General features: G+C 41.5%; 1 protein-coding gene across 2 annotated transcripts in view; it reads right to left on the bottom strand.

The window, feature by feature from the left end:
- smpd3 (sphingomyelin phosphodiesterase 3) overlaps positions 1-27,888 on the bottom strand; it is a 143,414-nt gene that overhangs the window by 65,267 nt on the left and 50,259 nt on the right. For both annotated transcript variants that reach the window (XM_061919921.1, XM_061919920.1), the window contains exons 2-3: positions 13,220-13,789; positions 4,975-5,226 (exon numbers count right to left, since the gene is read on the bottom strand). In XM_061919921.1, coding sequence (XP_061775905.1) covers positions 4,975-5,226; positions 13,220-13,521 — 554 coding nt within the window. In that variant the 5' untranslated portion in view covers positions 13,522-13,789. The remainder of the gene's footprint in view (positions 1-4,974; positions 5,227-13,219; positions 13,790-27,888) is intronic.

Genomic DNA, 27,888 nt, shown 5'->3' with positions numbered 1-27,888 from the left:
TGTAAGCTATGTGAATGTATATATAACCTAATCATATTGTTTCTTCAACTCAGAAATAGCTGACCGTTTTTTCCCCCCTTTTTGGGATTATAATTCCCAGTTTTGATCTTGGACGTCTGGTCACTTATAGCAGTGGTTCTCAAATGGGGGTACGCGTGCCCCTGGGGGTACTTGAAGGTATGCCAAGGGGTACGTGAGAGTTTTAAAAAAATATTCTAAAAATAGCAACAATTCAAAAAAAAAAATTATAAATATATTTATTGAATACTACTTCAACAAAATATGAATGTAAGTTCATAAAATGAAAATAAATGCAACGATGCAATATTCAGTGTTGACAGCCAGACTTTTTGTGGACATGTTCCATAAATATTGATGTTAAAAGATGTATTTTTTGGTGAAGAAATGTTTAGAATTAAATTCATGAATCCAGATGGATCTCTATTACAATCCACAAAGAGGGCACTTTAGGTTGATGATTACTTCTATGTGTAGAATTATAATTTTTTTATTATTATTGACTCACTTGTTTATTTTTAAACAAGTTTTTTGTTATTTTATATCTTTTTTTCCAAATAGTTCAAGAAAGACCACTACAAATGAGCAATATTTTGCACTTTCATACAATTTAATAAATCAGAAACTGATGACATAGTGATGTATTTTACTTCTTTATCTCTTTTTTTCAACCAAAAATGCTTTGCTCTGATTAGGGGGTACTTGAATTAAAAAAATGTTCACATGGGGTACATCAATGAAAAAAGGTTGAGAACCACTGACTTATAGCATATAAGAATATTATATTACTGTTTCGCAAATTATGAACACACCAAAAAATGTGTCCTTTACCATAGTTACACGTATGACAAAAAAGTGCGTGAATATCAGTGGTATTCAGTGAGGTAAAATGAATAAAATGCGCCGATGGTTCATTGCTTCCTGCCAAATGAATTGCAGTGAGTGGAGGGGATCACCACTCCAAGATGGCGGCCCCGCGTCTCGTCTGCGGCAATAGGCAGTAGCGCTCGATGTTGCGTACCCTTATAAGATGTCTATGGTTCTAACGTTAGCAGTGAGTTTAGAGCCTCACTGATTTAACTAAACAGCAAATAAAAGTTACATTACTCGGCCAATAAACGTTAACTTACATTGAAAACTTACCCTTCTTTGTGCATCTTCAAATGTCGAATGAAGTTGGAAGTTGTTGCGTCTCTGTCTGTAATCTTCGAACGAACCGCATGCTCTGCATAGGGCAATTCGTTTTTTGTTGACCAAGTCGTAGTTTTAATACCCGAACAAAACAATTTTTGGCATAACTTTTCCTCACCGGCGTGTTGTTTGAGAGCTCTTCTTCATTGGTTTTCATGCAATTTGATTGGCTGAGTGCTGTGTCACGAAAATAACATGGATGTAATTTGATTGGCTGTTGTTCTGACAGGTAGCGCGCACACTGTCATCGCACACACGCTGACACACACGGACAGATACGGAGCGCTCCTGAATAACTTTTTAATCGTTGGGTTTTGGGGAAAGTAGCAAGTCATGTCAGGTCAAAAGGCTCAAGTCCAAGTCAAGTCATAGACCCAATAATAAAACTTCAAAAAAGGGTCATTAGAATAATACACAAAGTGTGCTACTATGAACATACCAATCCATTATTTATGAGTTCAAATGTATTAAAATTTTCAGACATTGTGTTTTTAAAAACAATGGAAATTATGTATCGAGTAAAAAAACAACAGCCTTCCAGCTTGTATTCTCAGGCTATTTCATTTAAGAGGAGAAAACTATAATTTACGGGGATATCGATTTTTGAAATAGGTAAAGCGAGAACAAATATAAAATACAAATGTATTACAGTTTTAGGAGTTAAATGGTGGAACAAGCTCAGTGATGAGCTGAAGACATGCACTTCTTTGGTAAGGTTTAAGAAAACATAGAAAGGTGAAATAATTGAAAATTATAAAATATAGTCACAATTACTTTCATCCCATTGATTTTTGATTTATTTATTTTTTTATGTTGATGTTCCAGGCAATCTAATTTTCTGTGAAGGTATAGGATAGGCAAATATAAGCTTTGGCTTCAGCCTATTCCTTTTTTGGTCACTCTTTTTCTTTTCTTTCGTGTGTAAATGTGCATTATTGTATACATATAACATGTACTGTAAAACTGATCACACACAATGGTTGATTGATTTGATTTGATTGATTATATGACCGAAATAAACTTATTTCATTCATTCATTCATTCATTCATTCAAGTCACAAGTCATGGATGTTAAAGTCTAAGTCGAGTTGCAAGTCTTTTTAAATTTTGTCAAGTCGAGTCTAAAGTCATCAAATAAATGATTCGAGTCTGACTCGAGTCCAAGTCATGTGACTCGAATCCACACCTCTGAGTAGGAGAGAATAATTTAATCATAATAGTACCAAAAGACAGAAACAAACAAAAACGTGCCGATCGCACGGGAAGCTAAGATAACAGCTTAGCACAGGATCAAGATCAGGAATACACCAAAGTGACGGTTGCATACCGCAAATGATGAAACCACACCGACTGTGGTGAGCAACGTGACTAAATAGCTCTCTGATTAGTGCTCAACAGCAGGGGAACGTGCAGAGCACTAATCAGAGGCAGGTGAAACCAATTAGTACCTACGGAAACTGAAACAAACACCCAAAGTGCACAAAACAGGAACCAAGGGAGTCCAAAACTAACAGAACATAACTAAACAAAACATGATCCGGATCACGGATCAAGACATCAGGTGCCACAACATGCAACACACTCAGTGATAGTACTCGCAGTTTTATAGTTTGTTCTTAGTACTGTAGATCAGGCCCAGAGTCATTGGTACATTGAACACAGACATATCCGTGTGATACGTGAACAGCACCAGGTCATTGGTGCAAATATTTGTTTGACACATGAACACTAAGTCATTAATTAGTACAGATATGTGAATCAATCAGCAGCCAAGGAGCTCAGACACCCAATACCCAGAAAAACTGAAGAAGCCCGCTAGTAGGAGAGGCAAAACAATCTGAACAGTCCACTTCCGATCTGCTAAAAAGGCTGAGCCTTTCCTCTGCTCACTTGAAGTCTCGTTAATGATATTGCGTTGTCTTCCAGTCGTTGGTTTCTGTTGGTATCGCTATATGAGACACGTTTTTGACACAGTCCAGTCCAACATTGGTCCTTTTTCAACCAGTGATGTTCAGAGTACGAGAGTTAAAGGGGAACATTATCACCAGACCTATGTAAGCGTCAATATATACCTTGATGTTGCAGAAAATAACCATATGTTTTTTTTAACCGATTTCCGAACTCTAAAAGGGTGAATTTGGCGATTTAAACGCCTTTCAATTGTTCGCTGTCGGAGCGATGACCTTTCACCCGTGACGCCACAATGGGAAGCAATCCGCCATTTTCTCAAAAACATTACACACACAAGTTAAATCAGTTCTGTTATTTTCCGTTTTTTCGACTGTTTTCCGTACCTTGGAGACATCATGCCTCGTCGGTGTGTTGTCGGAGGGTGTAATAACACGATCAGGGACGGATTCAAGTTGATTTACGTGGAGTGTGCATCGATTAGCACGGCATGCTAATCGATGCTAACATGCTGTTTAGGCTAGCTGTATGTACATATTGCATCGTTATGCCTTATTTGTAGCTATGTTTGCATCCAGCCTTTCCCTCCACCCACATTTAATGCCAAACAAACACGTACCAATCGACGGATTCAAGTTGCACCAGTGTCAAAATATACGAAAGTCCCTCGTTTGTTCTGCATATTTTACAGATGATAGCGATGCTACGACAAAGATGTGTGGATATCCTGCAACACTCAAAGCAGATGCATTTCCAACGATAAAGTCAAAGAAATGACAAAGGTGAGTTTTGTTGATGTTATTGACTTATGTGCTAATCAGACATATTTGGTCATGGCATGACTACCAGCTAATTGATGCTAACATGCTATTTAGGCTAGCTGTATGTACATTTGTAGCTATATTTGCATCCAGCCTTTCCCTCCACCCACATTTAATGCCAAACAAACACTTACCAATTGGCGGATTTAAGTTGCTCCAGTGGTCAAAAGATGCAATCGTTGGTTATAAGGCTATTCGCTCAATAGCTTCAATTTCGTTTTCGCTATCTGCCTCCACATTCCAACCATCCGTTTCAAACATGCATAATCTGTTGAATCGCTTAAACTGCTGAAATCCGAGTCTGATTCCGAGCTAATGTCGCTATATATTGCTGTTCTATCCGCCATGTTTGTTTGTATTGGCCTCACTACGTGATGTCACAGGAAAATGGACGGGTGGATTTACAGATTACAAAAATCAGGCACTTTAAAGTCTTTTTTCGGGATATTCCATGATGGGTAAAATTTGAAAAAAACTTCGAAAAATATAATAAGCCACTGGGAACTGATTTTTATTGGTTTGAACCCTTCTGAAATTGTGATAATGTTCCCCTTTAATGACCAAGAGCAAGTGTCCATACGATGCAGATAGGATAAACTAATCTCCTAGCCTGTTGTTCTGCTAGCATTAGCCTGTTAGCTTTGTGCCGCGGTCCGTTCGGGGTCATTATATGTGTTGATGATCATATGCAATATTGCTGTGAGCTAATGGCATAACCACAGTAGTCCCGTGTTACATTGATGTGGCGGAGGACGATATTTAGTTGCCAGGTCATGCGGTCTCGATATTGTAGTTAATTTTATCGACACTAGTTGACGTCTTTGTATTACATTGATTTATGTGTCAGTGCTGGTACATCCATTAGATCAGTCCGCTTGCAGTCAAACTCCAGTGTGGTGCACCTCAAATGTAGGCAAAAACGGACAAAAGACACAAGCCTGATCATTACAGCAATCGCGCAAAAATAAAAACCAATGCTCTGGTAGCACCATTGTCCTGAACGAGCCAAATATAGTCAGAAAAAGCCAGAAGTTACCTGATAGAAGTGTTGGTGGGTGAATCGATGTAGATTTTAATCTGAGGCCGACAAGCACCGTTGCGGATCCTTTTCCCCACTTCCCGTGCTCTCCTGTGGGTGTTGGACAGGTTGTTGAATCTGGCCAGGGAGTCAGGCAGCAGGCAGACATTGGCACTGCAGAAACAGAAGCTCTTGCCCTGAGGTCTCCACTCTTTCGCCCCAACAAACCCTGACTCAGTCTCGCCCTGCTCAGTCTGGTGTGTATCTGGTCTGGAAAAGAGAGAGCACAAATATCTTTTGAATATCTTTTAACATTCATTAAACAATTAATCAACAGTCAAAAGAAGGATTTTAGCTTGGTTTAGCCACACATGCCGCCACAACACCCTGTGCAAGACCATCATTCAGGGCACACTAGAGGGTGGTAGAAAGCGAGGAAGACCACGGAAATCCTGGACGGACAGGACATGGACGGACCTGTCGGCCCTAGAGCTATTGATGGCTAATAAGGACCTTGGGAACTGGCACAGACTGGCTGCTTCTTTATCGCAGTTAACCCCCCGACGTCTTTACGGTCTTAGGAATGATGAGACTGACTGAAACAATGAATCGAAGCAACAGAATATAAATCATAGCTTTTTTTGGTAATCAAATTAAGCAATTTACCTAATAATAGTTGAAACCTTATGCCCAACTGTTTCTCCCTGTATGACACATCGCATGCCGTGCCACCGCGTGTCTTGGGTGGGCCTATGGTAGGACTCTCCCGAAATGGGCCCAGATGTGCGTCAACCAGTTTGCTTTGACAATGGTAATAACTAGGGACATGAAACTTACAACAAAACAGGATTCGATTAGATTCCAAATCTTGGGGTGACGATTCAATTCACAATCGAATCTCGATGCAAAGCGATACTCGATTGCAACCAATTCTGGCAATATATTATCTGGGAGTACCAAAACTAAAAGAAACAATGTTAGGGATGGACTGCCACCTCCGAGATCCTGCCCCAAGTGCAGGAGTTTAAGAACATTGGTGTCTTGTTCCTAAGCAAGAGAAAAATAGATTGTGAGATCGACTGGAGTGACGCGGACTCTGCATCTGCCCTTCTTGATGAAGAGGGAAGGCAAGGTTTTGATTTACCAGTCGATATACGTTAATATCCTGTCATGAGCTTTGGGTTGTGACCGAAAGTACAAGATCGCCGATACAAGCGGCCGAAATGAGTTTAGAGATAGGGTAAGAAGCTCTGTCATGTCGGGAGGAGCTCGGGGTAAAGTTGATGCTCAGGACCCTGATGAAGGCATCAGGCATCTGGACGCCTTCTCTGGGGAGGTATTCAGGGCTAACAGACCGGTAGGAGGCCATGGGGAAAGACCCAGGACATGTTGGGGAGACCACGTCTCTCAGCATGCCTTGGGAACGCTTTCGGTTCCCCTGGGAGTAGCAGGACAAAGAAGCTGGGGAAAGGGAAGTAGGCTAGTAGGGAAGTAAGCAATGGGACGGCATGACACGGCCGTGCCAGCAACCTGTGGGTTCCTGGTTCAATCCCCACCTTCTACCAACCTCGTCACGTTGTTGTGTCCTTGAGCAAGACACTTCACCCTCGCTCCTTCCTGATGGGTCATGGTTAGGGTCTTGCATGGCAGCTCCAGCCATCAGTGTGTGATTGTGTGTGTGAATGGGTGAATGTGGAAATAGTGTCAAAGCGCTTTGAGTACCTCGAAGGTTGAAAAGCGCTATACAAGTGTAACCCATTTACCATTTACTGCCCCCGCAACTTGACTGGACTAACATTTGGCTTCAAACCAAACAGCTGAGTGCACATCTACATATCTGTATGTGCACAACAGGGGAGCTAAAACTCCTTTTTGCAGGTCTGAATGAGTGTTATTTAAAATGATTATCCAAGTTTGAAGCGCTCCTCTCTGAGCTGCAACCTTATCGTGGTAGAGGAGTTTGCGTGTCCCAATGATCCTAGGAGCTATGTTGTCCGGGGGCATAAAGCCCCCTGGTAGGGTCTCCCAAGGCAAACAGGTTCTAGGTGAGGGATCAGACAAAGAGCAGCTCGAAGACCTTTATGAAGTAGAAAAATCATGGACCCAGATTTCCCTCGCCCGGACGCGGGTCACCGGGGCCCCCCTCTGGAGCCAGGCCCGGAGGTGGGGCACGATGGCGAGCGCCTGGTGGCCGGGCCTGTTCCCATGGGGCCCGGCCGGGCACAGCCCGAAGAGGCAACGTGGGTCACCCCTCCAATGGGCTCACCACCCATAGCAGGGGCCATAGAGGTCGGGTGCATTGTGAGCTGGGCGACAGCCGAAGGCAGGGCACTTGGCGGTCCGATCCTCGGCTACAGAAGCTAGCTCTTGGGACGTGGAACGTCACGTCACTGGGGGGGAAAGAGCCTGAGCTAGTGCGCGAAGTCGAGAAATTCCGGCTGGATATAGTCGGACTCACTTCGACGCACAGCAAGGGCTCTGGAACCACTTCTCTCGAGAGGGATTGGACCCTCTTCCACTCTGGCGTTGCTGGCAGTGAGAGGCGACGGGCTGGGGTGGCAATTCTGGTTGCCCCCCGGCTCAAAGCCTGTACGTTGGAGTTCAACCCGGTGGACGAAAGGGTAGCCTCCCTCCGCCTTCGGGTGGGGGGACGGGTCCTGACTGTTGTTTGTGCTTATGCACCAAACGGCAGTTCAGAGTACCCACCTTTTTTGGGAGCACTCGAGGGAGTACTGGAAAGTGCTCCCCCGGGTGATTCCCTTGTCCTACTGGGAGACTTCAACGCTCACGTTGGCAACGACAGTGAAACCTGGAGAGGCGTGATTGGGAAGAATGGCCGCCCGGATCTGAACCCGAGTGGTGTTTTGTTATTGGACTTTTGTGCTCGTCACAGTTTGTCCATAACAAACACCATGTTCAAACATAAGGGTGTCCATATGTGCACTTGGCACCAGGACACCCTAGGCCGCAGTTCCATGATCGACTTTGTAGTTGTGTCATCGGATTTGCGGCCTCATGTTTTGGACACTCGGGTGAAGAGAGGGGCGGAGCTTTCTACCGATCACCACCTGGTGGTGAGTTGGCTGCGATGGTGGGGGAGGATGCCGGACAGACCTGGGAGGCCCAAACGCATTGTGAGGGTCTGCTGGGAACGTCTGGCAGAGTCTCCTGTCAGACAAAGTTTCAATTCCCACCTCCGGAAGAACTTTGAACATGTCACGAGGGAGATGCTGGAATGAGTCCGAGTGGACCATGTTCCACACCTCTATTGTCGAGGCGGAAGATCGGAGCTGTGGCCGCAAGGTAGTTGGTGCCTGTCGGGGCGGCAATCCCAAAACCCCTTGGTGGACACCAGCGGTGAGGGATGCCGTCAAGCTGAAGAAGGAGTCCTATCGGGTCCTTTTGGCTCATAGGACTCCGGAGGCAGTGGACAGGTATCGACAGGCCAAGCGGTGTGCAGCTTCAGCGGTCGCGGAGGCAAAAACTCGGACATGGGAAGAGTTCGGGGAAGCCATGGAAAACGACTTCCGGACGGCTTCGAAGCGATTCTGGACCACCGTCCGCCGCCTCAGGAAGGCGAAGCAGTGCACTATCAACACCGTGTATGGTGCGGATGGTGTTCTGCTGACCGCCACTGCGGATGTTGTGGATAGGTGGAAGGAATACTTCGAGGACCTCCTCAATCCCACCAACACGTCTTCCTATGAGGAAGCAGTGCCTGGGGAATCTGTGGTGGACTTTCCTATTTCTGGGGCTGAGGTCGCTGAGGTAGTTAAAAAGCTCCTCGGTGGCAAGGCCGCAGGGGTGGACGAGATCCGCCCGGAGTTCCTTAAGGCTCTGGATGCTGTGGGGCTGTCTTGGTTGACAAGACTTTGCAGCATCGCGTGGACATCGGGGGCGGTACCTCTGGATTGGCAGACCGGGGTGGTGGTTCCTCTCTTTAAGAAGGGGGACCGGAGGGTGTGTTCCAACTATCGTGGGATCCCACTCCTCAGCCTTCCCGGTAAGGTTTATTCAGGTGTACTGGAGAGGAGGCTACGTCGGATAGTCGAACCTCGGATTCAGGAGGAACAGTGTGGTTTTCGTCTTGGTCGTGGAACTGTGGACCAGCTCTATACTCTCGGCAGGGTTCTTGAGGGTGCATGGGAGTTTGCCCAACCAGTCTACATGTGCTTTGTGGACATGGAGAAGGCATTCGACCGTGTCCCTCGGGAAGTCCTGTGGGGAGTGCTCAGAGAGTATGGGGTATCGGACTGTCTTATTGTGGCGGTCCGTTCCCTGTACGATCAGTGCCAGAGCTTGGTCCGCATTGCCGGCAGTAAGTCGAACCCATTTCCAGTGAGGGTTGGACTCCGCCAAGGCTGTCCTTTGTCACCGATTCTGTTCATAACATTTATGGACAGAATTTCTAGGCGCAGTCAAGGCGTTGAGGGGTTCCGGTTTGGTAACCGCAGGATTAGGTCTCTGCTTTTTGCAGATGATGTGGTCCTGATGGCTTCATCTGACCGGGATCTTCAGCTCTCGCTGGATCGGTTCGCAGCCGAGTGTGAAGCGACCGGAATGGGAATCAGCACCTCCAAATCCGAGTCCATGGTTCTCGCCCGGAAAAGGGTGGAGTGCCATCTCCGGGTTGGGGAGGAGACCCTGCCCCAAGTGGAGGAGTTCAAGTACCTAGGAGTCTTGTTCACGAGTGGGGGAAGAGTGGATCGTGAGATCGACAGGCGGATTGGTGCGGCGTCTTCAGTAATGCGGACGTTGTATCGATCCGTTGTGGTGAAGAAGGAGCTGAGCCGGAAGGCAAAGCTCTCAATTTACCGGTCGATCTACGTTCCCATCCTCACCTATGGTCATGAGCTTTGGGTCATGACCGAAAGGATAAGATCACGGGTACAAGCGGCCGAAATGAGTTTCCTCCGCCGTGTGGCGGGGCTCTCCCTTAGAGATAGGGTGAGAAGCTCTGCCATCCGGGAGGAACTCAAAGTAAAGCCGCTGCTCCTTCACATCGAGAGGAGCCAGATGAGGTGGTTCGGGCATCTGGTCAGGATGCCACCCGAACGCCTCCCTAGGGAGGTGTTTAGGGCACATCCAACCGGTAGGAGGCCACGGGGAAGACCCAGGACACGTTGGGAAGACTATGTCTCCCGGCTGGCCTGGGAACGCCTCGGGATCCCCCGGGAAGAGCTAGACGAAGTGGCTGGGGAGAGGGAAGTCTGGGTTTCCCTGCTTAGGCTGTTGCCCCCGCGACCCGACCTCGGATAAGCGGAAGATGATGGATGGAAGTTTGTCTTTTCACCTTTGGCAAGGCATGTTTTAAAGCACAGCTTGGAGGTAGGCGGTTTCCGTGTTTAAAACGTCAACTTTATCGATAGTTTTGAAGCCCAAATACCTTCATATTGTGCTTCACGCACGCTCTTTTTTAGCAACTAGAATTGTCTTTATTTGCCATTTTTCCTCTCCACAATGTTTCTCCTTGCACGCCCTGTGAGTGTGTGCCCGCTGACAAAGTCTACATCAGGGGTCTCAAACTCAATTTACCTGGGGGCCACTGGATGCAGAAACTGGGTGAGGCTGGGCCGCAAGAAAATAATTCTTAAAAAATCTGTGATGCACTTTCTAATGAGTTCATCTTCTACGAATGGCTTTCCCGCCCTAGCAACATACTTGCCAACCCTCACGATTTTTCCGGGGGACTGTAAATCTTCTCGATCTTTGTTGCTGTTGTTGTCGTTTTTATCCAATTGATTTTATTGTTTCGATTTTGTACAGTGGGCAGCACTGTGGAACAGGGGTTAGTGCATGTGCCTCACAATACGAAGGTCCTGGGTTCAATCCTGGGACAATGCTGGGTGCTGCAGAGAGTACTGACAGAGGCAGAACAAAGCGGAGCAGCTTGTTAAGACTTTAGCTTAGGCGGCGGCTCTTTGTTGTTAAGGGAGCCGCCTTAACAACAAAGCGTTGCGGGAAACCCTGAAACACTTACATCATGTGTTGCCTTCATTATAACACTTATAAAAGTATTTTAATTTTTTGTGGCTCCATACAGATTTTTTTTGTCCCATATGGCTCTTACAACATTTTGGGTTGCCGACCCCTGGCCTGGAATAATCCTAAATAAGGAAGCAACACCGCACAAAAATTTCTAACACAACAACATTTCCTCCTCAAAATACCTTCAAAGTCCAGTGTCAAGCAATCTAGTAATCCACAGGCCCATATTAATCCACTCAAAAAAGTGAAAACTTTAAGTAATTTGATGATCAATAATATAATATATAATGATAAAATATAATGAGGGCACCCCCAAATCCTATATACGACACCTCCCAACTTCCTCCAACCTCCAAGTACAGGGCTGAGGACAATGAGAGATCGGGCTTTTTGCTCCGCCGCTCCCAGTCTGTGGAACACTCTCCCTGACCACCTGAGGGCAACCGTACTGTGAATGCTTTTAAAAAAGGCTTAAGGCCCTTCTTTTTGGGTTCCCCCCGTTACTGCATGGGTTCCCTCCGGGTACTACGGCTTCCTCCCACCTCCAAAGACATGCACCTGGGGATAGGTTGATTGGCAACACTAAATTCGCCCTAGTTTGTGAGTGTGAATGTTGGCCCTGCGATTAGGTGGAGACATGTCCAGGGTGTATCCCGCCCTCTGCCCGAATGCAGCTGTGATAGGCTCCAGCACCCCCCCACGACCCTGAACTGGACAAGCAGTAGAAATTGTATGGATGGATGAAATGATTTTAAGTGCGCCATGTAGTCTGAAATGTACGGTACTGGTATGACCGCGTATCAAACAGACTCCCAGCAAAGCGAGTCATGACTTGTTACTAAAATGGCCTTCTTTCATCTCCGTGATATCGCTAAAATTCGTTCCATTTTTGTCCACTAGCGACGCTGAGATCATTATCCATGCATTTGTTACGTCTCGTCTCGATTACCGTAACGTAAAATTTTCAGGTCTCCCTATGCATAAAAACATTACAGTTGGCACAAAATTATTTTTACTAATTACGTATAAAATATCACGGTCTAGCTCCAGCCTATTTTGCCGATTGTATTGTACCATATGTCCCGGCAAAAAATCTGCGTTCAAAGAACTCCGGCTTATTAGTGATTCCCAGAGCCCCCAAAAAAGTACGCGGGCTATAGAGCGTTTTCTATTGGGGCTCCAGTACTCTGGAATGTTCTACCAGTAACAGTTACAGATGTTACCTCAGTAGAAGCATTTAAGTCCCATCTTAAAGCTCATTTGTATACTCTAACCTTTAAATAGAGCTCCTTTTTTAGAGTAGTTGATCTGCCATTTCTTTTCTTTTCTGCTCTGCCCCCCTCTCCTTTGTTTGGGGGGGACACAGGTCCGGTGGCCATGGATGAAGTGCAGGCTGTCCAGAGTCAGGACCCGGGGTGGACTGCTCGCCTGTGGATCGGTTGGGGACATCTCTGCACTCATGACCCGTCCCCGCTCGGGATGGTCTTCTGCTGGCCCCACTATGGACTGGACTCTCACTATTACGTTAGATCCACTATGGACTGGACTTTCACAATATTATGTTAGATCCACTATGGACTGGACTCTCCCTATTTTGTTAGATCCACTATGGACTGGACTCTCACTCTGTTATGTTAGATCCGCTATGGACTGTACTCTCCCTATTAAGTTAGATCCACTATGGACTGTACTCTCCCTATTATGTTAGATCCACTATGGACTGGACTCTCACACTGTTATGTTAGATCCGCTATGGACTGTACTCTCCCTGTTATGTTAGATTCACTATAGACTGGACTCTCCCTATTATTTTAGATCCACTATGGACTGGACTCTCCCTATTATGTTAGATCCACTATGGACTGGACTTTCACTATTATGTTAGATCCACTATGGACTGGACTTTCACTATTATGTTAGATCCACTATGGACTGGACTTTCACAATATTATGTTAGATCCACTATGGACTGGACTCTCCCTATTATTTTGGATCCACTATGGACTGTACTCTCCCTATTATGTTGGATCCACTATGGACCGGACTCTCCCTATTATGTTAGATCCACTATGGACTGGACTCTCCCTATTATGTTAGATCCACTGTGGACCGGACTCTCCCTATTATGTTAGATCCACTATGGACTGGACTCTCCCTATTACGTTAGATCCACTGTGGACTGCATTCTCCCTACTATGTTAGATACATACGAGCTTGAGTCTATTAAACAGATGGCAGATAGTTATGTTTCTCTGCAATAAAATGGGGAACTAACCTGCTACAGGTGTACAGGTAGGGCTTGCGGATTGCCTGCAGAGGTGCCCAGATGATGAAGCCCAGCAGAGCGAAAGGCAGCGAGGTGAGTAGGAGGAGCAAGTAGAGCGGCGCCATGAACAACACGCAGAGAGTCAGGAGCGAGCACGGGTCCCGGGAGCGCTGGCGTTTCTCCAGCGAAGTCGCCACGCAGGAGGCCAGGAGCTGATCCAGGAACCAGTAGCTGGGGAACACCAGGCTCCATGACAAGCCGTCCAGGAAGCAGAGACAGGATGTGGAATAAGGGGTGATGTGGAGGACCATGTCGCTGCGGTGCTTTTTCTACGCCTCCGTCACCTTTTTGTCATGGACTCACAACAGACCTCGCTACACAAGTGACAACCAAAAACATGGAGGGGAAAACCAAGACCCTAGCCTAAGGTAAGAACTACAATACATGCTTTGGATGCTTGGTGTGTTCACTTGGTCCGGTCTTTGGGCCAGAAGTAGCCATGATGGAAGCCTTCGCCGTGATGATGGAGCGACTCTGACCTCAGCAGGAAGATTTCTGACATCACTCTTTCTTCAGCACCTACAAATCCACCACAGAGAGAAAGAACAATCAATGACTTTGATCTGGTAGCTACAGTGCGGGACATACTGTAAAGTTGTACTGCAGGTAGACGCAAGTCCAGTACTGGCAACACCCATACCTATTACTTAGACATTGTCTATATTGCTCTTGTTTTGGGATCCACATTCATATTTAAGAATAATTGGACAACATATACACTCCTAATCAACATTTTAAGACCAGTTGAAAAACAGCAGGAATTCAAATGTTTCACTTTTGGAACTTCAAAAGGTTTTAAGCAAAGTTTCAAAATGCAAAAAGAAGAAATGGGAGTGAGAGAAAATTAATTGCGCAATTTGAGTCGAGATTTTTTTCAAAGTGTCAAAAAGTCTGTTTTTTTTTCCAAGTTTCAAGAAGTCTTGATTTTTTGTAAATGTCAAAAAGGCTGGTTTTTTTCAAAGTGTCCAAAAAATCTGGATTTTTTTCCCAAGTGTCCAAAAGTCTGGATTTTTTCTAGGTGTCCAAAAGTCAGATTTTTTTCCAAGTGTCAAAAGTCTGTATTTTTGTAATTGTCAAAAAGTCGGGATTTTTTCTAAGTGTCAAAAATATTTTTTTTTCCCAAGTGTCAAAAAGTCTGTATTTTTGTAATTGTCAAAAAGTCGCGATTTTTTCTTAGTGTGTTTTTTTTCTCCAAGTGTCAAAAAGTATTTTTTTTTTCTTAGTGTCGAAAAGTTTTCTTTTTTAAGTGTCAAAAAGTCTGGATTTTTTTTTTAAGTGTCACAAAGTAGGGATTTTTCTTAGTGGCAAAAAGTTTATTTTTTATTTTTATAAATTTCAAATAGTCTGGATTTTTTGTAAGTGTCACAAAGTCGTTTTTTTTTTTCTGAAGTGTCAAACAGTCGGTATTTTTTCCAAATGTCCAAAAGTCAGATTTTTTTCTAAGTGTCAAAAAGTCAAGATTTTTCAAAATGTCCAAGAGTCTGTTTTTTTTTCCAAGTGTCAAAATGTCAACATTTTTTTCTAAGTGTCAAAAAAAATCGGGATTATTTTCCAAGTGTCAAAAAGTTTATTTTTTCCAAGTGTCAAAAAGTCTGTTTTTTTTTATAAGTTTCTAAAAGTCTGTTTTTTATGTAGCGTGTCCAAAAGTATGTTTTTTTTCCTAGGTGTCAAAAAGTCGGTATTTTTTCAGTGTCACAAAGTCGGGACTATTTCTATGTTTCTAAAAGTCGGGATTTTTTCAAAATGTCAAAAAGTTTTTTTTTTTTTAAACTGTCCAAAAGTCTGTTTTTTTTTTAAACTGTCCAAAAGTCTGTTTTTTTCCCCACATGTCAAAAAATCGGGATTTTTTCTAAGGGTCAAAAAGTCTGGATTTTTTCTAAATGTCCAAAAGTCTGTTTTTTATATAAGTGTCCAAAAGTTTTTGTTTTTTTCTAAGTGACAAAAAGTAAAGATTTTTTTCAAAGTGTCTGTGTTTCTAAAAATCTGGATTTTTTTCTAAATGTTTTTTTGTAAGTTTCTAAAAGTCTGTTTTCATGTAGTGTCCAAAAGTCAGTTTTTTTTTAAGTGTTAAAAAGTTGGGACTATTTCTATGTTTCTAAAAATCTGGATTTTTTCTAAATGTCAAAAAGTCTGGATTTTTTTCAAACTGTCCAAAAGTCTGTTTTTTTTCCAAGTGTCCAAAAGTCAGTTTTTTTTTCTAAATGTCATATAGTCTTTTTTTTTTCAAAGTGTCCAAAAATCAGATTTTTTTCCACGTGTCAAAGAGTCGGGATTTTTTCTAAGGGTCAAAAAGTCTGGATTTTTGCTAAATGTCCAAAAGTCTGTTTTTTTTTCTAAGTGATAAAAAGTAAAGATTTGTTCAAAGTGTCACAAAGTCGGCACTATTTGTATGTTTCTAAAAATCAAAATTTTTTCTCAATGTCAAAAAGTCAGGATTTTTTCTAAGTGTCAAAAAGTCAAGATTTTTTGAAAGTGTCACAAAGTCGGGACTATTTCTGTGTTTCTAAAAATCTGGATTTTTTTCTAAATATCAAAAAGTCTGGATTTTCTCAACCTGTCCAAGAGTCTGTTTTTTTTCCAGGTGTCAAAATGTCTGTTTTTTTGTAAGTTTCTAAAAGTCTGTTTTTATGTAGTGTCCAAAAGTCAGTTTTTTTTCTAAGTGTTAAAACGTTGGGACTATTTCTATGTTTCTAAAAATCTGGATTTTTTCTAAATGTCAAAAAGTCTGGATTTTTTCAAACTGTCCAAGAGTCTGTTTTTTTTCCAAATGTCAAAATGTCAAGATTTTTTTTAAGTGTCAAAAAAATCGGGATCTTTTTCCAAGTGTCAAAAAGTTTTTTTTCTCCAAGTGTCAAAAAGTCTGTTTTTTTGTAAGTTTCTAAAAGTCTGTTTTTTATGTAGTGTCCAAAAGTCTGTTTTTTTTCTAGGTGTCAAAAAGTCGGGATTTTTTCAGTGTCACAAAGTCACAAAGTGTCACTATTTCTATGTTTCTAAAAGTCGAGATTTTTTCTAAATGTCAAAAAGTCTGGATTTTTTTCAAACTGTCCAAAAGTCTGTTTTTTTTCTAAGTGTCCAAAAGTCCGTTTTTTTTTCCAAGTGTCAAAAAATCAGTTTTTTTTTCTAAATGTCATATAGTCTTTTTTTTTCCCAAAGTGTCCAAAAATCAGATTTTTTTCCACGTGTCAAAAAGTCGGGATTTTTTCTAAGGGTCAAAAAGTCGGGATTTTTGCCAAATGTCCTAAAGTCAGTTTTTTTTTCTAAGTGACAAAAAGTAAAGATTTTTTCAAAGTGTCACAAAGTCTGGACTATTTGTATGTTTCTAAAAATCTAAATTTTTTCTCAATGTCAAAAAGTCTGGATTTTTTCTAAGTGTCAAAAAGTCAAGATTTTTTCAAAGTGTCACAAAGTCTGGACTATTTCTGTGTTTCTAAAAATCTGGATTTTTTTCTAAATGTCAAAAAGTCTGGATTTTCTCAACCTGTCCAAGAGTCTGTTTTTTTTTCCAAGTGTCAAAATGTCTGGTTTTTTTGTAAGTTTCTAAAAGTCTGTTTTTATGTAGAGTGTCCAAAAGTCATTTTTTTTCTAAGTGTTAAAAAATTGGGATTATTTCTATGTTTCTAAAAATCTGGATTTTTTCTAAATGTCAAAAAGTCTGGATTTTTTCAAACTGTCCAAAAGTCTGTTTTTTTTCTAAGTGTCCAAAAGTCAGTTTTTTTTCCAAGTGTCAAAAAGTCAGGTGTTTTTTTTCTAAATGTCAAAAAGTTGTTGTTTTTTCAAAGTGTCCAAAAATCTGAATTTTTTCCACGTGTCAAAAAGTCGGGATTTTTTCTAAGGCTCAAAAAGTCTGGATTTTTGCTAAATGTCCAAAAGTCTGTTTTTTTTTCCCTAAGTGACAAAAAGTTAAGATGTTTTCAAAGTGTCACAAAGTCGGGCCTATTTCTATGTTTCTAAAAATCAACATTTTTTCTCAATGTCAAAAAGTCAGGTTTTTTTTTAAGTGTCAACATGTCGGGATTTTTTGTAACTGTCTCAAAGTTAGTTTTATTTTCTAAGTGTCAAAAAGTCGGGACTTTTTCAGTGTCACAAAGTCACAAAGTGTCACTATTTCTATGTTTCTAAAAGTCGAGATTTTTTCTAAATGTCAAAAAGTCTGGATTTTTTTCAAACTGTCCATAAATCTTTTTTTTTTCAGTGTCCAAAAGTCTGTTTTTTTTCTTCTATATGTCAAAAAGTTGTTGTTTTTTCAAAGTGTCCAAAAATCTGAATTTTTTCCATGTGTCAAAAAGTCGGGATTTTTTCTAAGGGTCAAAAAGTCTGGATTTTTGCTAAATGTCCAAAAGTCAGTTTTTTTTCCCTAAGTGACAAAAAGTTAAGATTTTTTCAAAGTGTCACAAAGTCGGCACTATTTGTATGTTTCTAAAAATCAACATTTTTTCTCAATGTCAAAAAGTCAGGATTTTTTCTAAGTGTCAACATGTCGGGATTTTTTGTAACTGTCTCAAAGTCAGTTTTATTTTTTAAGTGTCAAAAAGTCGGGATTTTTTCAGTGTCACAAAGTCACAAAGTGTCACTATTTCTATGTTTCTAAAAGTCGAGATTTTTTCTAAATGTCAAAAAGTCTGGATTTTTTTCAAACTGTCCAAAAGTCTGTTTTTTTTCTAAGTGTCCAAAAGTCAGTTTTTTTTCCCAAGTGTCAAAAAGTCAGTTTTTTTTCCTAAATGTCATATAGTTTTTTTTTTTTCAAAGTGTCCAAAAATCAGATTTTTTTCCACGTGTCAAAAAGTCAGGATTTTTTCTAAGTGTCAAAAAGTCAAGATTTTTTGAAAGTGTCACAGAGTCGGGACTATTTCTGTGTTTCGAAAAATCTGGATTTTTTTCTAAATATCAAAAAGTCTGGATTTTCTCAACCTGTCCAAGAGTCTGTTTTTTTTTCCAGGTGTCAAAATGTCTGTTTTTTTGTAAGTTTCTAAAAGTCTGTTTTTATGTAGTGTCCAAAAGTCAGTTTTTTTTCCAAGTGTTAAAAAGTTGGGACTATTTCTGTGTTTCTAAAAATCTGGATTTTTTCTAAATGTCAAAAAGTCTGGATTTTTTCAAACTGTCCAAAAGTCAGTTTTTTTCCCCAAGTGTCAAAAAGTCAGTTTTTTTTCCCTAAATGTAAAAAAAAATCTGAATTTTTTCCACGTGTCAAAAAGTCTGGATTTTTTCTAAGGGTCAAAAAGTCTGGATTTTTGCTAAATGTCCAAAAGTGTATTTTTTTTTTCCTAAGTGACAAAAAGTTAAGATTTTTTCAAAGTGTCACAAAGTCGGGCCTATTTGTATGTTTCTAAAAATCAACCTTTTTTCTCAATGTCAAAAAGTCAGGATTTTTTCTAAGTGTCAACATGTCGGGATTTTTTGTAACGGTCTCAAAGTCAGTTTTATTTTCTAAGTGTCAAAAACTCGGGATTTTTTTTAAGTGTCACAAAGTCTGGATTTTTTCTAAATAAAAAAAAAATCTGGATTTTTTTCTAAACGTCAAGAAAAATCGGCATTTTTTCCAAATGTCTCAAAGTCTGGATTATTTCTATGTTTCAAAAAGCCTGGATTTTTTCTAAATGTCAAAGTCGGGATTTTTTCCGTGTCAAAAAGTCGGGATTTTTTCAGTCACTTATTCAGGGTGAGTGAGACAAAATTAAGTGCACAATTTCTTGCAAACAAGCATTAAAGTGAAGTATAATATTCATTAGTTGATCAGAAGTTCAAGACCACAACCTTTAGAAGGCAAAACCTTGACAAATAATGCATATTGAATGTGATTTTTACTGTCTTGTCAAAATCACATTGAGGCTGGACGCTTAAAACATCTTTTGAAACTTTTTTCAAAGATCCTGTGGGATATGGAAACCAAAAAATTACCCGATTGGCCAACCGGTAAGACGAGGGATAATTGTGGGGCCAAATAAAAATAGTTACTGGTGCCGAGTGCCGACCTATGACCAAAGAATAGGATCTGTGTACTTTGCACTCCTATACTTTGCACAAATTATCTTTGTGCAACACTCCCTCACTTGCTCCTCGCTCGCCCAATTATCCACACATGCTTTAGTGGCAGGGGTCGTTATAACACCACACCGACAACGAGGGTACGGATAAGGCGTAGTCACATGACAACCATTCCAAAATGTTTCCTTCACGTCACCGAAGGATGTGATGAGACAGAATGTTTTAACACATTTTTATAGTCTTCTGATTAGTTTGTTTTTATTTGACCTTTTTTTTAAGGTTTTTTTTTTACAAACCCTGTTTCCGTATGAGTTGGGAAATTGTGTTAGATGTAAATATAAACGGAATACAATGATTTGCAAATCCTTTTCAACCCATATTCAGTTGAATGCACTACAAAGACAACATAATAAATGTTCAAACTGATAAACATTTTTTTTTTGCAAATAATCATTAACTTTAGAATTTGATGCCGGCAACACGTGAAAAAGAAGTTGGGAAAAATGGCAGGAATACTGATAAATACCGGAACATCCCACAGGTGTGCAGGCTAATTGGGAACAGGTGGGTGCCATGATTGGGTAGAAAAACAGCTTCCCAAAAAGTGCTCAGTCTTTCACAAGAAAGGATGGGGCGAGGTACACCCCTTTGTCCACAACTGCGTGAGCAAATAGTCAAACAGTTTAAGAACAACGTTTCTCAAAGTGCAATTGCGAGAAATTTAGGGATTTCAACATCTACGGTCCATAATATCATCAAAAGGTTCAGAGAATCGAGAGGAATCACTCCACGTAAGCGGCATGGCCGGAAACCAACATTGAATGACCATGACCTTTGATCCCACTGTATCAAAAACCGACATCAATCTCTGAAGGATATCCCCACATGGGCTCAGGAACACTTCAGAAAACCACTGTCACTAAATGCAGTTTGTCGCTACATCTGTAAGTGCAAGTTTTAAAGCTCTAATATGCAAAGCAAAAGCGATTTATCAACAACATCCAGAAACGCCGCTAGATTACACACAGATTAAACCCAGCACTTTCTCACTGTGAGGCACCAGCACTAAACCCGTTCCACCATGTTGCTCTCTTTTACCTTCATTTACCTACTAATTAGCTGACATTTATGTCACAGTTAGTAGGTGATGAACCCCAAGATGGCAGGCGTAGAACAGGAAAACATGATTTAATTAAAACTAAACAAGAACAAACAAAAAACACGCACGTGGGAGGAGTAACAAACTAAGGGAGCTAGTGCTGGAAGCTAGAAAACAAAAAGGAACTTTAGCATGGAAGCTAGTGGATAGCTAACAAAAAAACTGGAAATAACTAATGCTAACAGAAACAGCTTAGCGCTACGACGACCAGGACAAAATGTAGCATGACAGGTAGTAGCTGTAACAAAATGGCATGACAAGAGTGATATGTGGCAACGACAATACAATGATCCAGCAACTGACACAAGACAAAGCAGGTACAAATAGGAGCGAGCTGATTGGCAACGGGTTTGGCCAGGTGCCAATCAGCCGCAGCTGAGGAGGAACACAGCACTCAGGGAATAAGACAGGAAGCTGACGAAATAAGAGCACTAGACAGGAACTAAAGACAGGAGATACTAAACACAGAGGAAACAGACAAATGCAGAGGAAAAAACTAAAACATAGACAAACTGTCAGGGGAAAGCCTGACAATTTAACTTTTATTTATCCCTTTACCTTCTTTTTACCTTCCTTTACCTCTTTTTGCCTTCTGTTTATTTACATCACTTCCTAAAAGACACAGAGAAAAAAGGCTACGCTTGTGTTTGTTTTTTGAGAATTGTGAAGTTTTCCTGACCACTGATTGTGACCACAGCTGCAGGAGAGCTTGCTAAAATCTTCAAACTTAGCCTGAACATATTCTGAAATCCCCAAAAGAGGACACATATATGCGTGCCAAGGCCGGGACTGGGTGAAAATGTGCCAATGCTACTTGAACTTGCTTTATAAATAATATATTTATTTAAATAAAACATTTTTTTCTCCTCTGTTGACAGCAGTGTTGGCGCTACAAATTTTCAAAATGGGGTCCCAGGGACCCCATCAAGTCATAAGAATGGGGTCCCACAATAAAGAAAACAAATTTGTATTAATATTTAAATGTATTCAGTTATAAACGTTCATTCACTTTCTTCTTTCCTTCATGGATCTGAACTTTACCGCTGCTGGTAGTTTTTTTTTAAATGTTTTTATTTAATAAGTTGTAGGTGTATTTATTTCAGTATAAAAGTGTTTGGTCATGAAATGATGATAATGGTGTGCCAGGGCATACATACATTTTATATTTAACGTTTAAATATCTGGAGTCTACATCAACTTCAGATCTATCCCTCATTTCAAAATGTTTTAGTTTTTTTTAATGGTTTTTTTTTGTTTGTTTGTTTCCCGCCATGTTTTGTCAAACAAAGCTATGTTTTTAATGGCAAACACACAAAATATACAAAATCTTCCACTGAAAATGTTTCTCAAAGTGTAATATTTGATGTGAAGTAATGGGAACCTTGGATAGGTCAATAATTCATAATAACATTGATTTTGATTCATTATTATGTTTTGAGCAATGACAGTTTGAAAGAAAAAAAAAGAACACCTTTGTTTTATTAGTCAACATTGCAACTTTTCCTAAATTACATTTCACCTTCAAGCTTTTTTATTTCACTTTTGTTATGTTTTTGTTTATTTTAATAGTATTTTTAGAATGTGCCGTGGGCCTTTAAAACATTAGCTGTGGGCCGCAAATTGTAAAAAAAAAAAAAAAATAAATCTGCATCCTTTCTGATTTCAATGTGTTAAAAAGACACAAAAAGTATGTTAACGCCATTACTGCTTCACAGTACAACAAAATAAGTCACACTTATATTCTGTAACATTCACAGTTTTGGAAATAAGTGCAGAGGTAGAAATATTCAAAATAACCTCTAAATTTTAATTTACCCTCGGGGATTAACAAAGTATTTCTGATTCTGATTGTATATAATGTAAACATAAATAATGCCTCAAAACAAGTTAATTAAATTTAAACAAAAAGATGGGGGGTAGGGATAGCGGGGGTGTGTCTATTGTAGCATCCCAGAACAGTTAGTGCTGCAAGGGGTTCTGGGTATTTGTTCATTTGTGTTTATGTTGTTTTACGGTGCGAGTGTTCTCCCGAAATTTGTTTGTCATTCTTGTTTGGTGTGGGTTCACAGTGTGGCGCATAGTTCCCAAACTATGAGTGTCGTTAAAAAAAGAAAACAATGTAAAACAGAGGTAAAAGTTAGTGCTGCATGGGGTTCTGGGTATATGTTCTGTTGTGTTTATGTTGAGATAAGGTGCAGATGTTCTCCAAAAAGGTGTTTGTCATTCTTGTATGGTGTGGGTTCACAGTGTGGTGCATATTTCCAACAGTGTTAAAGTTGTTTGTACGGCCACCCTCAGTGTGACCTGTATGGCTGTTGACCAAGTATGCCTTGTATGATTGACAATCAATCCACTTCCTCGCCCTCTCCCTGTCTCTGCCCCTCTTTCACGAATGCTGCTGCAATTTGTTTAGTTTTCATCCCCTTCTTAACCTTGAACGTACATTAAAAATACACGCAACACTAACTCAAAATGCCGGACATTTGAGGAATTTAAGAACCCCGCCCGGACAGCCCCACAAAAGAGGACATATGGTCAGTCTATTCAAACTACTCTTGGTTAGGTGAGAGTCACAGATTCACTGAAAAAGGTGATTTTGAAGGACTGTTAAGACTAAAGACAGCGGCCCCTTGCGCAATTTAACCAAATGCCACACGGAGTTGGAGCGACGAGAGTTTGACATAACGAGAGTGATCTCAGTCACAGTTTTTTCCATTTGTTTACACACCATTTTACTAAACGTCTTTTTTTTTTCAAAAGATATACACACTTTTCCAAATAATCCCTAGATTATTTGCAAAAGGACACACTTCGGTCACAACATATGACCATTCACAAAATAAAGCAAGCATTTGTAAAAATGCAGTTTTATTGTCATCGGAGTCAAACAGACTACTAATTATAGGACACTCTTGGAGTGAGTCACCCAGAGTTCCCTGCTTGGAACTCAGCATCAAGGGTTGGAATTGGGGGTTAACTCACCAAAAATGATTCCTAGGCGGGGCCACCACTGCTGCTCACTGCTCCCTTCACCTCCAAAGAGTTGGTCAAGGGTGATGGGTCAAATGCATAGAACAATTTCGCCACACTCTGTGTGTGTGTGACAATCATTGGTACTTCAACTTCAACTTTAACATCCACCCGACGTCCAAGGTTTCTTATTCAATCCCATTGGGTTGAGTTTTTTCCTTGCCCTGATGTGGGATCTGAGTCGTTGTGGCTTGTGCAGAACCTTTGAGACTCCCGTGATTTCGGGCTATATAAATAAACTTTGATTGATTGGCCGAGAAGTGTGTTAGAAAGAATCCAGTAACAAGGAACTTACTGCATCAAAAGCTGTACATTACTAACTATTGTGGCCACTAGATGTCGCCATAACACAATTACCATCCCAACTCAACTTAAAGACAGCACATTCCTGATAGTTATTTATTCTCGGTTTGACTAAATCCACTTGCTCAAACCTTTTTTTTAACATTGCTCACTACAAAATAAGTAAACCAAGTGTGATTCCTGCGGGTTTTCGGCTAATACTCAAGGCTTCGTTAACACTGTGGCTTTGGAAGTGGAGAAGTTGGACGGATTGAACTGTTCTACATTTGTCGCTGCTGGGAAAACAAGCACAAAGGAGATCGGACGGTGAATACGCTTTCTAATTATACGGAAACATGTCTTGAAATAGGACTTGTGTTAGCTTTGAAAGCAGCTCCCTGCCTCGGCGAGTAGTCATTATGTGGTATTTCCTGCGGTATCTTGGCGACATGACCCCGGAGCCAGTTCGTCTTCAGTCACATTCAGAGAGCCAAAGAAACAAGGTCAGGAACAAACTTTTCTCTCCAACTCTGTGTGTATTCCCCCCCCCCAAAAATGTTCTATGAACAGGAGACACTTTCAGCCAGTGTATTTACTTAAGCCAACCCAGACAGGAAATGACAGCACTTTGGCCTCAAGTCTTCTGGGCCTGTGCATGCCGCTTCTTATTTCCACTTATACAAAGTGCTTAGAATGTACTCATGGAAATGGCGTTTTCTTGTATAAACCCTGTTTCCATATGAGTTGGGAAATTGTGTTAGATGTAAATACAAACGGAAAACAATGATTTGCAAATCCTTTTCAACCCATATTCAATTGAATGCACTACAAAGACAAGATATTTGATGTTAAAACTCATTAACTTTATTTTTTTTTGCAAATAATAATTAACTTAGAATTTCATGGCTGCAACACGTGCCAAAGTAGTTGGGAAAGGGCATGTTCACCATTGTGTTACATCACCTTTTCTTTTAACAACACTTAATAAACGTTTGGGAACTGAGGAAACTAATTGTTGAAGCTTTGAAAGTGGAATTCTTTCCCATTCTTGTTTTATGTAGAGCTTCAGTCGTTCAACAGTCCGGGGTCTCCGCTGTTGTATTTTACGCTTCATAATGTGGCACACATTTTGAATGGGAGACAGGTCTGGACTGCAGGCGGGCCAAGAAAGTACCCACGCTCTTTTTTTACGAAGCCACGCTGTGAATGTGGCTTGGCATTGTCTTGCTGAAATAAGCAGGGGCGTCCATGAAAAAGACGGCGCTTAGATGGCAGCATATGTTGTTCCAAAACCTGTATGTACCTTTCAGCATTGATGGTGCCTTCACAGATGTGTAAGTTACCCATGCCTTGGGCACTAATGCACCCCCATACCATCACAGATGCTGGCTTTTGAACTTTGCGTCTATAACAGTCTGGATGGTTCGCTTCCCCTTTGGTCCGGATGACACAATGTCGAATATTTTCAAAAACAATTTGAAATGTGAACTCGTCAGACCACAGAACACTTTTCCACTTTGCATCAGTCCATCTTAGATGATCTCGGGCCCAGAGAAGCCGGCGGCGTTTCTGGATGTTGTTGATAAATGGCTTTTGCTTTGCATAGTAGAGCTTTAACTTGCACTTACAGATGTAACGACAAACTGTATTTAGTGACAGTGGTTTTCTGAAGTCTTCCTGAGCCCATGTGGTGATATCCTTTAGGGATTGATGTCAGTTTTTGATACAGTGCCCTCAGAGGGTTCGAAGGTCACGATCATTCAATGTTGGTTTCCGGCCATGCCGCTTACGTGGAGTGATTTCTCCAGATTATCTGAACCTTTTGATGATATTATGAACCGTAGATGTTGAAATCCCTAAATTTCTTGCAATTGCACTTTGAGAAACATAGTTCTTAAACTCTTTGACTATTTGCTCACGCAGTTGTGGACAAAGGGGTGTACCTCGCCCCATCCTTTCTTGTGAAAGTATTTTTTGGGGAGCTGTTTTTATACCCAATCATGGCACCCACCTGTTCCCAATTCGCCTGCACACCTGTGGGATGTTCCAAATAAGTGTTTGATGAGCATTCCTCAACTTTATCAGTATTTATTGCCACCTTTCCCAACTTCTTTGTCACGTGTTGCTGGCATCAAATTCTAAAATTCATGATTATTTGCAAAAAAAAAAAAGTTTAAGCGTTTGAACATCAAATATGTTGTCTTTGTAGCATATTCGACTGAATATGGGTTGAAAAGGATTTGCAAATCATTGTATTCCGTTTATATTTACATCTAACACAATTTTCCAACTCATATGGAAACAGGGTTTCTATATTACATAAAAAAATTTGTTCATGGACCACGGAGATGAACAAAAGAATGCTGGCTTGCGGTCAGTGTGTGTGTGTGTGTGTGTGTGTGTGTGTGTGTGTGTGTGTGCGTGTGTGTGTGTGTATGCTGAGTGTTGCTATAGAAACAGCGCGACACAAGCTGAACTCCTGAAAATAATTTGTTTCAAACTCAGCTTTGTTTTTATCTGATAAATGTGCAACCATTTTACGCATCTTTAACACAGGATATTATGGACTGTTCCGATGGCAGTGCTTCACATGAATGTGAAATAGGGTGTGGTAAAAAAAAAAATGTTGAGCGAATAAAGAAATCAATATTGTGTCAGGGTCAAACGCACTCACCATTTTTGTAAGAGTTGGAACAGCAATGTGAATGCACTTTTTTTTTTATCACACCAGGGATGAAATCAAGTGAAAAACGCCAAGCATAAAAATGTGTGTTTTCATTACAATATGCATCGGTTAGCACGAGGGTTCAGCTCTATTTAGCGCCGCCCTAGTGGTTCCACAAAGCTCTTTCAAAAATGGAAAAAAATCAGGATATATTTCCATCCATCCATCAATCTTCTTCCGCTTATCCAAAGTCAGGTCGCGGGGGCAACAGCCTAAGCAGGGAAGCCCAGACTTCCCTCTCCCCAGCCACCTCGTCCAGCTCCTCCCGGGGGATCCCGAGGCGTTCCCAGGCCAGCCGAGAGACATAGTCTTCCCAACATGTCCTGGGTCTTGCCCACCGTGGCCTCCTACCGGTCGGAAATGCCCGAAACACTACGCCAGGGAGGCAATCGGGTAGCATCCTGACCAGATGCCCGAACCACCTCATCTGGCAGCTGCTTTACTTTGAGTTCCTCCCGGATGGCAGAGCTTCTCACCCTATCTCTAAGCTCATTTCGGCCGCTTGTACCCGTGATCTTGTCCTTTCGGTCATGACCCAAAGCTCATGACCATAGGTGAGGATGGGAACGTAGATCGACCGGTAAATTGAGAGCTTTGCCTTCCGGCTCAGCTCCTTCTTCACCACAACGGATCGATACAGCGTCCGCATTACTGAAGACGCTGCACTGATCCGACTGTCGATCTCGCGAGCCACTCTTCCCTCACTCGTGAACAAGACTCCGAGGTACTTGAAATCCTCCACTTGGGGCAGGGTCTCCTCCCCAACCCGGAGATGGCATTCCACCCTTTTCCGGGCGAGAACCATGGACTCGGATTTGGAGATGCTGATTCTCATCCCGGTCGCTTCACACTCGGCTGCGAACCGATCCAGTGAGAGCTGAAGATTCTGGCCAGATGAACCCATCAGGACCGCATCATCTGCAAAAAGCAGAGACCAAATCCTGCAGCCACCAAACCGGATCCCCTCAATGTCCTGACTGCGGCTAGAAATTCTGTCCATAAAAGTTATGAATGGATCGGGGACAAAGGGCAACTTTGGCAGAGTCCAACCCTCACTGGAAACGGGTCCGACTTACCGCTGGCGATGCGGACCAAGGTCTGACACTGATCATACAGGGAGCGGACCGCCACAATCAGACAGTCCAAAACCCAATAGTCTTTGAGCACTCCCCACATGACTTCCCGGGATACACGGTCGAATGCCTTTTCCAAGTCCACAAAGCACACCTAGACTGGTTGGGCAAACTCCCATGCACCCTCAAGAACCCTGCCGAGAGAAAAATATATTTGTTGTTTTAATAATATTTCTGTCGGAGGACAAACATGACACAAACCTTCCTAATTGTTTGAAAGCCAACTGTTTAATAATATGTTTGTGTTTATGCTTCACTGATGTGAGTATTTAGCCAGCGTCGTTTTGTCCTACCAATTCTGGCGGTC

Source organism: Nerophis ophidion, linkage group LG14 (genome assembly GCF_033978795.1).
Source record: "Nerophis ophidion isolate RoL-2023_Sa linkage group LG14, RoL_Noph_v1.0, whole genome shotgun sequence".
NCBI lineage: Eukaryota > Metazoa > Chordata > Actinopteri > Syngnathiformes > Syngnathidae > Nerophis > Nerophis ophidion.
This window is presented reverse-complemented; position numbering and strand designations above follow the sequence as displayed.